At 38.9% G+C, this 14,548-nt stretch overlaps 3 protein-coding genes across 3 annotated transcripts; 1 reads left to right on the top strand and 2 right to left on the bottom strand.

The window, feature by feature from the left end:
* Positions 1-1,425: 1,425 nt before the first annotated feature.
* Positions 1,426-1,800, bottom strand: LOC141815216 (non-specific lipid-transfer protein-like). The gene has a single exon (XM_074703133.1). It carries the CDS (start codon positions 1,798-1,800, stop codon positions 1,426-1,428), a length of 375 nt encoding a protein of 124 aa, XP_074559234.1.
* A 4,311-nt stretch (positions 1,801-6,111) lies between these two features.
* Positions 6,112-6,877, top strand: LOC141814887 (eukaryotic translation initiation factor 1A). The gene has a single exon (XM_074702841.1). It carries the CDS (start codon positions 6,192-6,194, stop codon positions 6,624-6,626), a length of 435 nt encoding a protein of 144 aa, XP_074558942.1. The 5' UTR covers positions 6,112-6,191; the 3' UTR covers positions 6,627-6,877.
* A 3,172-nt stretch (positions 6,878-10,049) lies between these two features.
* Positions 10,050-14,306, bottom strand: LOC141815450 (uncharacterized). The gene is made up of 4 exons (XM_074703396.1): positions 13,477-14,306; positions 11,971-12,118; positions 11,615-11,773; positions 10,050-11,547 (listed from the first exon to the last, which is right to left on the bottom strand). The coding sequence occupies exons 2-4, from the start codon at positions 12,110-12,112 to the stop codon at positions 10,223-10,225; spliced, it is 1,626 nt and encodes a 541-aa protein (XP_074559497.1). The 5' UTR covers positions 12,113-12,118; positions 13,477-14,306; the 3' UTR covers positions 10,050-10,222.
* Positions 14,307-14,548: the final 242 nt, after the last annotated feature.

Below are 14,548 nucleotides of genomic sequence, written 5' to 3'. Positions count from 1 at the left end.
GACTTTATGACACTTTAAATGTTATTCAAAATGTCTTTATTATTTCAACCGGATTGAATTAATCTTCCATTCGTGAATCTAATAGGTTGAATTGATGAAGTCTATTCTAAAAGCATTACTCAAACACTATTCAGATTACTGTCCAAGTAGAAATACTGATTTATCTTCTTAAGAGTATTAATGTTTAAGTTTATAGGAGTTATTGTAAAACATTTTAAAACTTCTAGTTTTCCTTCTACAATTCATACGATAATCTAGTTCTATTAGTGCATAGATGTCTTTTTCTTCAGAGCCAGACTTTGAATTAGTTCGAGCAAGAAAATTATTGGCAGGACAGAAGTAATCATATAGCAAATTACATACTTTGTGATCATCGGCATATTATTTACATGAGGGTAGGGTTAAAAGAGGCCGCAAAAAGAATCAAATCAAAATTTATATTTTTTTTAAGCTTACTTGAGCTAAATTTAAGTTTACTTTGAAATTAGTTTATTTAGATGCTATCAATCTTTTAATTTAAATTTATACTATTGTTTAAAATTTTTATATTTTTAAAATTATTTGATTATTTAGTAAGTTTGATATTTTTAACTTTTTTTATAAATTTATTGATAAATATGATTTATATAATTTGTTTGGTAAGGGAAAATTTTGATAGTAAAAAAAATAATGATGAAAAAAAAGAAAAAAAAAAGGTAAATGATGTCCTTTATTATTTTCATCAAATAAGCAATTCATCGTATCACTTGTATAAAACATATTAAAATAAATGGTTTATTAATTCATCTTTGGGAGTGAACACGGGACAATAAAAACTATACGAAGTAGACTAGTCTCTGGGGCCATGGTGCCGTGGTAGGATATTCAAGTTATCATCTAGGCATCCGTGATTTGATCTCCAGCTATGACATATTTACAAAAGAAAAATTTTAAATGAGGATCGCAATCAAAGGATGCTGGACATCTGGGTTGACCGCTACGTGGGCTTTCTGATTTATCCTAATGACTGATGGAAAACTTTCATGAGACTAAATTGATCACCTCTGGAATTGAGTCAACTGAGATTATCATTTTTATACGGAGTAGACTAGCCATGTGGAATACCGGATTAAACATTGTAGTATGACGTACGATATTACAAGACATGCGTACCATGCAGTTGCATGCACGTACAATACCATCAGCACCATACGTAGTAGGTACTGTAGACGACACAGGCAGTTCCATATAATTAAGACACAAATAAAGGTAACACGTAGGAGTACCGCTGAGCATTTCGCCTCACGTCTCCACGCTTATTATTCTGATACACCGTACACGTATTCTTAATTAATTACTTCACCCTGCAGCAAATCAAATCAACCAAAAAAAATCCATATAATCTTTTAGATCCATAGAATTAAGTCATTAAGTTCGAAAAGTGACTCAGTGAGTGAAGCTAGAGACAGACTTGGAGCAGTCGACTGAGGCGGAGATGGGGTACGGGACGCTGACGCCGCACTTGGCGGGGACGCCGCTGACGACGGCGGGCTTGATGCCGCTGAGAGAGGCCACGGTCGACTTGATGCAGTTGCAGGCCGTCTGCCGGTCCGGCGTCGTCTTTGCTGCCTGGTTCAGCCCCCGAACCCCGCTGCAGCACGCCGCCGACGGCGCCGCCGTGGTGCCCCGTGCGTACGGGATGCACGACGACAGGAACGTCACCACATTCCCGCACGTCAGCGCCGCCTCGCCCCGCGGCACCGCCGCCAGCGCCACCAGCAGAAGCAGAGCTGCCGCGATAGGAGATATAGAGCGCGCCATGTCTGCAGAAATAACCGAAGGAGTGGATGCTAAAGATGAAGCGTAGAGAGAAGAGCGGCCATGGATGGTTTATATAGAACTTTAATCGGGGAGGGAGGTAGAAGGGGCAGGTGGAAATTTAATGCACATCTACAGGGAGGAAATTAGAAAATGTAAATAAACAACAAAAGAATTATTCAATAAATTAAACTTATTTTTTTCAAAAAAAAATGAAGTATAATTGTAAATACAGGTTAATTAATTATATCAATCACGAGGACTGTGGTTTATATATATACTATTGAACACTTTGGATGCTAAATTGTTGAAACCTAACCCTAATATGTAGGCATTCATATATATACAGCCAACTAATTAAGCTCTTATATATATCTTTTAAGCATAATTAGCAAATTAATTAGGTATCTTGAAAACTTAATTAATATATGCATATATTGTTATCCCTATATATATACATCCAAGAAGATTCTCCTTTTATCTAATTGAGAAATTAAAGGTTAGCTTGACACTTTGATGTGATCTTGCTTTCCCCACCAGATCGAGATTTCGGAACCGTCATCCGCTCGTAACTACGGAAGATCAAGTCTTATGATTGATTCATTTTGATCTTTACGTTCTTCCAACAATAATGAAGATGAGATGCATCTGAATTCAGGTGTGGATTTACCGTTGATTAAATACTCTATGTTGTAGTAATTTTGATAAAATTATTCTAATTATAATAATTTTGATCAAAATCGCTCTAATAGCTAGTATTTGATCAATTTTGATTAAATTAGAATAGCTTTAATTAATATTTGAATTATTTTGATTCAAATGTTAAAACAAATTTTATATAATTACTTAGTATAATGTTAAATATATGTTGAAACAGTTTTGATTAAAACTATTATAACAATGTCAAAACTAATTAAGGTATTTTTAGAATATGAGATATATATATATATATATATATATATATATATATATATATAGAGTGTTTCTCCTCGGACCTCCGCCGCTTCTCGCCGCCCGTTCATCGCCGTCCGACCACCGTCGGCCGCCGGACCGGGCCCGTTGGAACCGCAACTCGCCGGCGGTCCGGCGGTGGCCGGTCTCCGGCCGCGATTTGGCCGGAATCCGGCCGGATTTCGGATTCCGGCCAAATCGCGGCCGGAGACCGGCCGCGGTCGACGCCCGGCGCCGGGCGCGTCGACCGCGGCCGGTCTCCGGCCGCGATTTGGCCGGAATCCGGCCGGATTTCGGCCGGAAGCGGCGCCAGTCACTGCTGCCGTGTTTCGGCCGGAATTCTGGCCGGATTCCGGCCCAATCCGGCCGGAATTCGATACCGGAATGTGCGCCGTCGAGTTGCGGTTCCAACGGATCCGGTCCGGCTGCCGGCGGTGGTCGGACGGCGATGAACGGGCGGCGGAAGCGCGTGAACGTCGGAGGAGTGCGCACGCGGTGCGTAAGAATCCGGTGCTCAGGATAGACGAACTGATATATATATATACGGGAGAGCTATCCTGAGCACCGTCGTCCTGAGCACCCGTGAGCACCGGAATCTCGGCCGTTCATCCGATCGCGCGCTCAATCTCAGCCGTCCATTGCACAGTGTTTCTCCTCGGACCTCCGCCGCTTCTCGCCGCCCGTTCATCGCCGTCCGACCACCGTCGGCCGCCGGACCGGGCCCGTTGGAACCGCAACTCGCCGGCGGTCCGGCGGTGGCCGGTCTCCGGCCGCGATTTGGCCGGAATCCGGCCGAAATCCGGCCGGTCTCCGGCCGTGAAATCGCGGCCGGAGGACCGGTCTGTTGGCCGCGGTCGACGCCCGGCGCCGGGCGCGTCGACCGCGACCGGTCTCCGGCCGCGATTTGGCCGGAATCCGGCCGGATTTCGGCCGGAAGCGGCGCCAGTCACTGCTGCCGTGTTTCGGCCGGAATTCTGGCCGGATTCCGGCCCAATCCGGCCGGAATTCGATACCGGAATGTGCGCCATCGAGTTGCGGTTCCAACGGATCCGGTCCGGCTGCCGGCGGTGGTCGGACGGCGATGAACGGGCGGCGGAAGCGCGTGAACGTCGGAGGAGTGCGCACGCGGTGCGTAAGAATCCGGTGCTCAGGATAGACGAACTATATATATATATATATATATATATATATATATATATATATATATATATATATATATATATATATATATATATATATATATATATATATATATATATATATATATATATATATATATATATTAAAAAAATTATCCAACCAATATAATTGATTGTTTGTACGTAATTTGCTAAATTTAGAGGATTTCAATTCTAATCATATATCTTTACCAGTGATTTGAACCTCTAAATTTATCCACTTTTAAAGGTCAGTTATCGCCCTATATCAACAATTTACATCCCTCTCCTATCCATCATTTCATTAGCGAAGGAAGGATTGATCGAGGAGGACGAGGAAGAGAAGAAGATCTCCGATCACAAACAGTGCTCTTCTTCGTTGCCTCCGTCGTCGGAAGTCCCTCCTCCCCAAAGTACGTACTGTTTACAAACTCAATTATTAATAATAATAATAATAATAATAATTTATTATTATCTAATTAATAAAAATACATATATTTTGATAATTAATTAAGGTCCTTCGATGGAAGAACATGGCAAAGACGTTAATCAGGCACCGCCAGGTTACCCACCCCCAGGATACCAACCCCAAGGGTATCCATCCCCAATGGGATACCCGCCATCTGGGTACCCACCATCAGGATATCCTCCGGTAGGGTACCCAGGCGGCTACCCTCCGCCAGGGAGTTACCCGCCGTCGAACTACCCTCCTCCAGGCTATTTTCCACCTTATGCTCAACCACCTCCCCCGCAGCATCAACACAATAACAGTCCTTCCTTCATCGAAGGATGGTAAGGGACGTCTCTATTTTTTTTTAAAAAAATTCTGAATCAATTTAATTCAAGATTTAAACTAAAAATAATAATATTGAATAATATTAAAAGATATTTATACAATTCTTTTAACAATTTGATTTATTATTATGATTATTATTTAAAAAATGTTTTTTTTCTTTTATACGTGTGTTTATGCTTGTAGCTGTGCTGCTCTATGCTGTTGCTGCCTTTTGGATGCTTGTTTATAAGTCTCAGAACTGACGTTGAATCGAAGGCCAAGGTGGTGGTTCTTATCAATGGAATGTTTTTGTTTTTGTTTTATTTTTACATACTTTTTTTTAAAAAAAATAATAAGTTTAATTAATCTCTTGTATTTAATCTTTTATTGTAGAGAAAACTCAAGTTTTGAGTGTGCAACGCATGGCTTGGTTGTTTTTAATGGATTGGAGATGTATTGCCATATATTTTTGCAAATACATCTTCTGCAGATGTCTACTAGGCAATCAATGATAGAACTTATAAACTGATTATGTATAAGGGTTTTCTAAAGCATTTTTAAAAAAATTATTATTATTTCTTTTTTTTTTAAAAAAAAGTGGAATCCAGAATCTTATAGGCAACACATATCTCCATGCTTACCACTTAGAATAAGTCAAGGTACATGTTGCTAAGAGGACTCGAACTCGAAACTTCAAGCAACACATGTCTCCGTGTTTATTATTTGAGATAAGGTACTTTGACATAGATAAATTGTTTCTTTTGTAAAAAAGTTGGAATCCGCCACTCTAGTGGCCTTACACGATTTGTTTCTTTTGTAAAAAAGTTAGAATCCGCCACTGTAGTAGCTTTACATGATCGATCCCACAACCATATATGAGGAGGTAAATTGAAAAGCTGCAATTGACCACTTTGCTGAGATTCAAACTCTTGCCCTCTTTTACAAATATGTTATATCTTAACTAACTCGCCCACCCAGTTATGTCCGAGGGTCAAGGTAAATTATTTCTTGAGATATGATGTGGTGGTGGTGTGAGATAGAGTATTTTTTTTTAAAATAATTAAGCATAACATCTGAGATACCAAATCACTTCACTTTTTAAATATTTGATTAAAAAAATAAAAAAGGATTTATTATTTACAAAGGAACGCGAAAGAAAATGAAATTTTAGAGAATAAATGCACCACGAACTTAAACGAGATGTCAAGTCAAGGGAAAATAATAAATTATTTATATTCTAATATTTTTTTAAGTGTGACAAAATAATAAATTATTTGAATTTGTTTTATTAAATGATTTACAAATAACAAGTGAGGAATATAAATTATTGGACCACAAGTATCGTGCTTCGAGATTCGCGTTGACGCAGATCGACGGCCATCCGCCCGCTTCGAGGAAGATAAAATTAGGGCTGCGCGTGGTCAGCCGTTCCGTCGGGTTAACGCGATCCTTCACGGGGAAGAAACGAAGCAGGGAAAGGGGGAGGCCGGCGCTAGGGTTTTGATCCGAGTATGCCGAAGAACAAGGGAAAGGGAGGGAAGAACCGGAAGAGGGGAAAGAACGAGGCCGACGACGAGAAGCGCGAGCTGGTCTTCAAGGAGGACGGCCAGGAGTACGCCCAGGTCCTCCGGATGCTCGGCAACGGCCGCTGCGAGGCGATGTGCATCGACGGATCGAAGCGCCTCTGCCACATCCGAGGCAAGATGCACAAGAAGGTCTGGATCGCCGCCGGGGACATCATCCTCGTCGGCCTCCGAGATTACCAGGACGACAAGGCTGACGTCATCTTCAAGTATATGCCTGACGAGGCCCGTCTACTTAAGGCCTACGGTGAGCTCCCTGAGAACATCCGCCTCAACGAGGGCATCGGAGGGCTCGACGAGGAGGACGAGGGCGGTGCCGATGACTACATCGAGTTCGAGGACGAAGATATTGACAAGATCTAAGGTAGCAGCGTTCTGTCCTATATGTTGATGCGATTTTCCTTGTCGTCTTAAATTTGCTTCTGGGAATTGGGTAATAACATATGCTAAGTGTGGAGACCCTTATATGCTGTTAAGGTCTTGATTTCTGTGATAGTTGTTGTTCTTGAACAAGGTTATAGTAATTGTTTGATGTGATGAATGGTGCTTATATTTCACTCGAGTTGACTGTAAAAAATAACATTTTAATTTGATTGTTGCTACCCTTTTGAACATCTTTGGATGTTTTGCCCAAATCAAAGTCAAGCTTCAAATTTTGTGTCTGCTGATTGAAAATAAGCTCTAATACATTGAGCTGTTGTTCCAAAACTTATCTTTGGGAATTTGATGTTGTTGTTCGTAGTTTGTTGTGTCAATCCTTCCTTCAAAAGTTGGAGGCATGTTTTCCTCAGACCAAATTATAGTTTCCTTCATTTACCATACAATTTATTCTAGTTTTCTTATATATATATATTTAGTTTTGATAAAAATTAAGGCAATTATGTCTGATTGCATGGAGTTGTTGCAGTGGCTTTCGTTGGAGTTATTTGAATCGGGTATTATTTTCTGCTTCTAGCTATATACTTATTTCTATATGCTGATTTTTAGTAGGTTACCAACCTATAACCTCTTGTGCAAAACCTGAACCTGTTTGCAATTTCATTTCATGACTTTTTTTTTTGCAATACACTTAAGGTTTACTAGATATAATTTACTTATTGCAAGTTGGTTTAGCTTGATGGTATCAAGGATTAAACCCTCACATTGATTGATCAACAAGGCTGAGATTTAGTGTTGTACTGTTGCACTGAGATATAGAACGGTACTGACCTTAGACTGAGAGTTCTTGTTGGCAGTACTAGGAAAAAGGTTTATTATCCTTGTGATCTTTTTGCCACTCAAGAAAGACATGGACACTGATTATAAGATGAGTTCTTCATAAACCCAAAACACTTGCAGCTAAATATGCTAAAAGAGGGAACACTTCTCAACTTTGCAGGCTCCTACTTGAGGATCCTTGACCTTTGGCTACCTTCTATCTGCCAATCCATTTCCCATAGTGAGTTGCACTGCTTGAGTATACTGTGAATGAGCACTGGAGGCTACATTGTGGTGGTCGAGGAAGTTGTTAGGGTTTGAAAGATGAAGCCATATGCCAACATGCTTCGACACCACCCCTTGGTAAGGTAGGTTGGTTTTGAGCTTCTTTCACCTCACTTTTTTTTTTTCTTTCTTCTCTTCCAGATTGTTGTCTGCTTGTTCCTCCTATTCCTTGTCAGTGCCACATCCCACGGTACTTCTTGTTCCTCTTGGTGATTGATATCCCAACTCATAGATGGAAAATTTAATTCAAATGCTTGACTCAAAGCATATACATAGAATTCTATTTCTGTCGATATAATAGATCCTTTTAATATATCTATTCCATTTCATGAACCAAGCTTTATAATATTTATTCCTTGTGACTTCTTACTTAAGTTTCTCATTCAATTCTTATTCTTACAAATATTTCTATTTCACAATTTCATTCTGCAAACAAACAAGATATTATGATTTAGGTTTGATTTTTTCCCTAGTGCATCCCAAATAGTTTTCAGTGTAAACCACGATTTTTTTTCTTATTTTGTTTTCATTTGTCCTGGGAATTGAGTTTTCTAACTTTCTTCTTCTTCTCATTTCTTTCGCTGTTGCTGTATATTACTTTGCTCTATTTGCTGAATGTGTTGCATATTTGGTCTGAAATATTCTTGTGAGTTACAGAAAGCCAGACATTTGTGCAAGGATTGATGTTAATGAATTCAGACAAATGTATAGTTTTAGTCATTGTCCAGTGTTGTTATGATAATTCTTAGCTTTTTTTCTATATCAAGGTTGAATAGAGTAATTTACCTATCAAAAAAGGTACAATAAAGTTAAATTTGGCCAAGAGAATCTATGACTAGAATAAAAAAAAAAAATGATAATCTCAATTAGTCGTATTGATTCAATCTCTGGGGTGATCGGTTCGATCCCAAAGTTTCCCACCGGTCATCAGAGTAAATCGGGAAGCGCACGCAGTGGCCAATCCAGATGCCCAGCATCCTTTGATTGCGATCCCCATTTGAAGGAAAATTCTTGTAAATACGTCGTAGTTGGGGATCGAACTGCGGGTGTCTGGGTGACTACCTTGTCCTACCGTGGCATCATGGTCCCGGGGACTATGACTAGAATCAAACATGTCAATAAAGTGGAGTCTAAGTAATTTATGATTAGAGATGAAAATAAGATTGGCCGTGCACCATGAGGCTCGTTTTCATACAAAAGACAAAAAAAAAAAAAAAATCATTTAGGAAAAAAAATACTCCTTTATATTTAAAAGATAAAAAAATCATACAAAATTAGCTGTAACTTTGGACATACTGCAAAGCTTAAAGATGTTTTTGAAATAAAAATAAAGCAAGAATAGGCAAAAACAAGAATACAAAGATGAACGATCAGTATTCAAAGACAAATTTCAACCCAAATATAGTTATAATTAAGATCAAACCGTTGCAAACCCTAGAATCCCAACTCGACAGATCGCATGATTAGGAAACACAACTCGATCCAGGAACTATGAATTTCTACTTAAAACACTCAAACCGATTCAGATTATAAGTGGCGACGAAGAAGAACTGTCAACGCCACAGATCACCAAATAGCCACAAAAAAAAATTCCGCATAAAAGTGAAAAAAAAAACTTTTTCCTCGATTAGTAGTAGAACTAGCAAAGGAATCGAGATTACCTAGAAAAGCAAGGTATGGAAACGGATTGGAGAAAAGAGAAGAATTCCATGGAAGTGGAGACCCACAGGCGATGAGGAGGAAGCTAACTTGCACGCCAAATTGCACCGATCGTCTTGGACGATGCCGAAGGGCTGCTTCCCGTTTGTCTTTTTGTGGATCATGACTCATCTCCGCCGTTCATAACAGATCCAACGGGCGAGAATTAAGTAAAATGTCAGATCGGATATCGTTAAAAATATTTAGATGTAAAAACTAGTTCAATTTAGATATCAATATTTTATATTATTAAAATTAATTTTAACTTTGTGTCATGAATAAATAAATTATATTATTTAAACTAATATAAAATATATCAAAATTTATTAGTCTTTAAATTAAATTTTTAAAAATTAATTTTTTTACAAATAAATTTATTAAATTTTTTCTTCTTCTCTGTAAAAAGATAGAATTCGTTACCTAACGACTCCACACGGTCAGTCTCACGATCATATGTGAGAAGGTAAATTGAAAAATTACAATTCACCATGACAGAGGAGGATATTATCTCGAGTTCGCCGAGATTCGAACCTTTATCCTGTTTTACAAATCTACTTTGTCACAACCAACTCAACTATGCTCCGGAGATAAATTTTTTTTTTTCCTTCTATTCTACCAAGCATTGATAAATAATATGAAAGTTATTCATAAACATTCGATTTATTTACAACCTTTTGATTGCTAAATAGTTATCTCAACCACAACGACAACTACATTGTGACGAAGAGGAATTCAATTGTTACTCGATCGAACCAAAAGAGAGAGACGGGTTCTAATTCTCATTCCTCTTTGCCAAACACCTCCTCTATCACATTAACTGTCGATAAGAACTCATCTTTCTCAGATCCACCACTGCTATAGCTCTTGTCCCAAGCTTGAAGGTCACCATGACCATCCAAAAGCTCATCAATCTGGTCGTCTTTGTAAACCAAGTTCATATCCTCTAATGGAAAACTACTGATAGGGTCCTCGAAACCACCACTCCCGTTGTTGTGCTGGCCTTCAAACGATGTGCAAGATTCATCCTGGATATCGTAATCCACAGATGGGGGCAACTTGCTTCCGGCGAGTTCTGTACCAGATGCAAAAGTCGACTCTTCTGTATCGAAGTATCCGATCACATCACCACAGGAATATTTCTCATCATCGGTATGCTGGTAACAGTGGTGAATCTCTACGCGGTCGACTTCCTCGATTGTTTCCATCATTTCATCAAGGTCTTCATCATCGGCAACATCATCTTCTTCAGCTGAAACAGATGACTCCACAGAATCTTCTTCTGATACGAATTCACCATCGTCGTTTTCCTCATTTTCTTGCAGTTCCTCGTTGTCGCTGTCGACGTGCAGTGGGTCCAACCTATTCTGGACCGCTCGCCTTCTGAGCATGAACACGTTGAAGTAGTAGCTCACTAGCTCTTTGCTACTTTTATCGGGAAAATAGAGTGGCATTTTATTCCAGAAGTTGTTGCCCAATGAGGCAGGATTCAGAGACACAATTTCAGCGAAAAGTTGCTCCTCCTCATCGGTCCAACTTTGAGCCACGACCTCACCCATATTGCCAAAACCCAACTGTTCAAATCTTTCCAGGCCTATGTCTTGTTTGATCATTTCTCTTGATCTTGTAACATGCTGCCTCACGCATCTGATCGAATCATCATCTATACAGCTACAATCAATCTTGTGATGCAAGGCTGCGTCGTCTAAGGCAACCAGAGAAGAGTCAGGCTTAGGCGTTACCTGTGTCCCAAGCCATTTGTTGCCGTCAGTTTCAAAATTATCGCATGAAGAACTCATGATTGAGGTCCATTGAGAAGCACAGTTTGCAGAATCCCTCGATTGATTCTTAAATTCAGAAGGCCTCCATGCTGGAATATCAGCCTGATGATTTCCACCAATAGCAACACGCTTCCGACTGAATCCATAATAAAGAGGTGAAACTATCTCTTCGGAGCGATCAAAGTCAGATGCTCGACAGCCATATCCAGAAGAACCCAGACAAAAAGGTAGCCTGACAGGCAACTCCTGAGCAAAGCTCTTTGCTTCAGTAGCAAATTCCTCTGAATCAACAATCAGCTGATGATCCTTTGAATCCTCAAAAACACCTAAAAGAACATGTTTTATAATCACACATTCTCTTTGAATCGTGTTTTACATAGAACAACCGAGTACCTGGAGATAACTGGGTGGCACTGGTGCAAATTTCTTCAAAAGAACTCGCTTGCAAATGTTGATCAACTTGTTTTGGACGCTTGCTTGCTTGTAAACAAGACTCATTATCTGAAGGACGCTTTTTATCCTTATCCGACAAAACAACTTCACTGGAATTGCCTGTCATCCATAGCAAGCAACGGTTGCCACTGAGACCCACATTGATGATTTTTGTATAGATGATCAGCAGTCATATTTTTAAAATATTTGTAATAGATATGGAAATCATTCTAATCATCTACAGAGCTTAAGAAAAGTTAGTGTTATCTTCACTAATAAGTCCCAAAATTTGCAGATTAAGTGCCAGCTCAAATTACCTGATGCTAGTCCCTCGGCAGCCGCAACCCCATACACATGATCTTCAGAATATGGTGTAATTTGATCATCACAAGCAAGATGTCTTTCATTTAGACAAGCAAATTGGTTGGGAAAACAATTATCATCATGGACAAAAACCATTTTATCCTGCAGAAGTACGACCATAAAAGCCAAATAGATGAACGTACACAAAGAAAATATCAGTATTTTCCCAATAAAAGAGTGGATTTTATGTCACACGATTGACTTTAAATGTGTAACCAAGTATATTTTCAGCAAGATAAACCAGACTTGTCTAAAGAAAAAATAGCAATTTTGTAATTGAAGGGCTCAGGATTCAGCTGTTTCAAAATTTCAACAACAACAACAAACAAGATATAATAACCAATAGATTTAGGTAAAGAAAATAAGATATCGCATTGGAAAGTAGAGAAGCATTTCATGTCAAAGGAAAATACTATACTCATGCAGTTTTTAAATAAAAAGAGAGACACTAGTTTAGTTAGGGACAAGAAGTTTAGTGTCCATAGCAACTTTTACAGTATTCCAGCTACATGCCAAATCAACATGAACAGAAACTTTCAACTTTAGATCATTTAGCATTAACCAACAGGCTCCTCAAAACACAGTGATCATTTAGGAACTTTGTGTGTCACACAGAAGTTTTCTTTATCTTTCATGAAGTCAATGTCCTAGAACTATCAAAATAGAATACCACCATAATTCCTAATCTTTTGTAATATTACTATGTTGGAGCATCCAGTATCCCCTTCCAAAGTTTCCCCTGGAAACATTTTTTAGTTTTGAATCTGAATTAGACCATTATGATCTTGCAAGTACTGATACAAATCAGCCATAAGGATGTAACAATTTGCGCCTTTTTGTAAAAATACTGAGTACCACAAAGGTTTTATTTGTGGGAAAACTTGAAACCAAAAATTTAACTCCATTAGGGAAACCCACACATCTAGATAACTAAAGCAATCTGACATGGAGATTTTTGGTTAAGAAAATGAATTGCAACTAAAGCTTCAACACATTAGATCCTCAAACAGTAGCAGATTTGTGACGGTCAGAAGTTCACGTGCAACTTGAGGCAAATTACATTTAAATAACAATAGAAATCCCAACGATATTAAATGTTAATCATCTGAACATTCTGATACCCATTATCAATAATGGAGTAGGTTCATCTAACTATTACATGAAGCTTAACTTTTGTATCAAATTTTCAAGTCCAGCAATCTCGCCACATCATGTCTTATGTTTGAGGACTACACGGTCAAAAACATCAAGCGACCAATGAAGTCCATGACTAGAAATGAAAGTGCATAAAAACAAGGTAATGCATAATTGAGATGTCGTAGTTTAACTAACACAATGCCATGCCATGAACGTCAGTGTAAAGCTATGTCAGACAACTAAACATTGAATAGTGTATTTCATTTTCCAAGTACATAATTGAAACCACTGATAAAGACAGAAGCATTTGCTGTAATACTAACCTTTAATGAGAAATCCAGCAAACGAGCTCGTCACGCTTGAAGTGGAATATACTACCACAATTATACGGATAAAACAATTATGAGAAAATGAGGATATGTCTCAACAGATAAGCAAGCTGAGGTGGATGAGATTTGACCAAAGTAATAAGTCAAATAAAGAAGCTCCTATTCCTGAAAAGAAGAGACCTGGCCGAGATCCTGAATCGTAAGGATAAGATTGAATCGCGAGAGGGGAGACGTTGAAAATCCAAAAGGAGATTAATTTACATAAAAATCTAGGAGAAGAGTGAAGATATAACAACTCCAGATCGCAACCCGAAGCAAACTCTAAACCTAGATTTAGATCTCACACTCCAACAACCGTTCTATGAAAAATCAATATGGGGCAAAGATAGGGACCTATGCAAATAACCTATTAACGAAACCGATTAGAAGATCGAGAAGAATTCGAGACCAGATTATCGGACAGAAACCCAAACCCTAGAAACGATAACCCTAGATTCAGATCTTACCGATCAACAAACCTATCCTGCAAAATCAATTTGGGGGAAACATAGAAACCTAATCATACAACCTATTGACGAAACCGATTTGAAGATATCGGAGAAATCGAGACCCGATCGGCAAAAGGAAACGCAAACCCTAGAAAATTATCGCGCGATTCGAAAAGGGGACGAAATCAGTAACAAGGAGGAAAGGAACAAGGGGAGATCGAAGAAAGCGTCAATTATGGCGTTCGAAGGGGCGATTGGAGGCCGATCGGAATCGAAATCTGTGAAATTTTGGAACGGAAATAGAACGAAAAAGGGGGAAAGTTCTCCTCTCGTTTTTCTTCGATAGTTAAATAAATAATAATATTTTCGTGTCGGGCGATGAGGGCGGGACTCGCAGAAGCGTATCCAATTTACTAAAATGCCATTTCGCACGTTGTCCAAATAATAAATCGGATACATTAGTCAAAATGCCATTTTAGTGAATGACACGACGACTACCTGATGTATTTTAGCTTAATTATATAAATAATTTTTTAAAATATTTATTAAAATGGATTTAATTGGTATCAGAAAATGAA

Source organism: Curcuma longa, chromosome 21, assembly GCF_044706935.1.
Source record: "Curcuma longa cultivar G26 ecotype Majalengka, Jawa Barat chromosome 21, ITB_CL_G26_1.1, whole genome shotgun sequence".
NCBI lineage: Eukaryota > Viridiplantae > Streptophyta > Magnoliopsida > Zingiberales > Zingiberaceae > Curcuma > Curcuma longa.
This window is presented reverse-complemented; position numbering and strand designations above follow the sequence as displayed.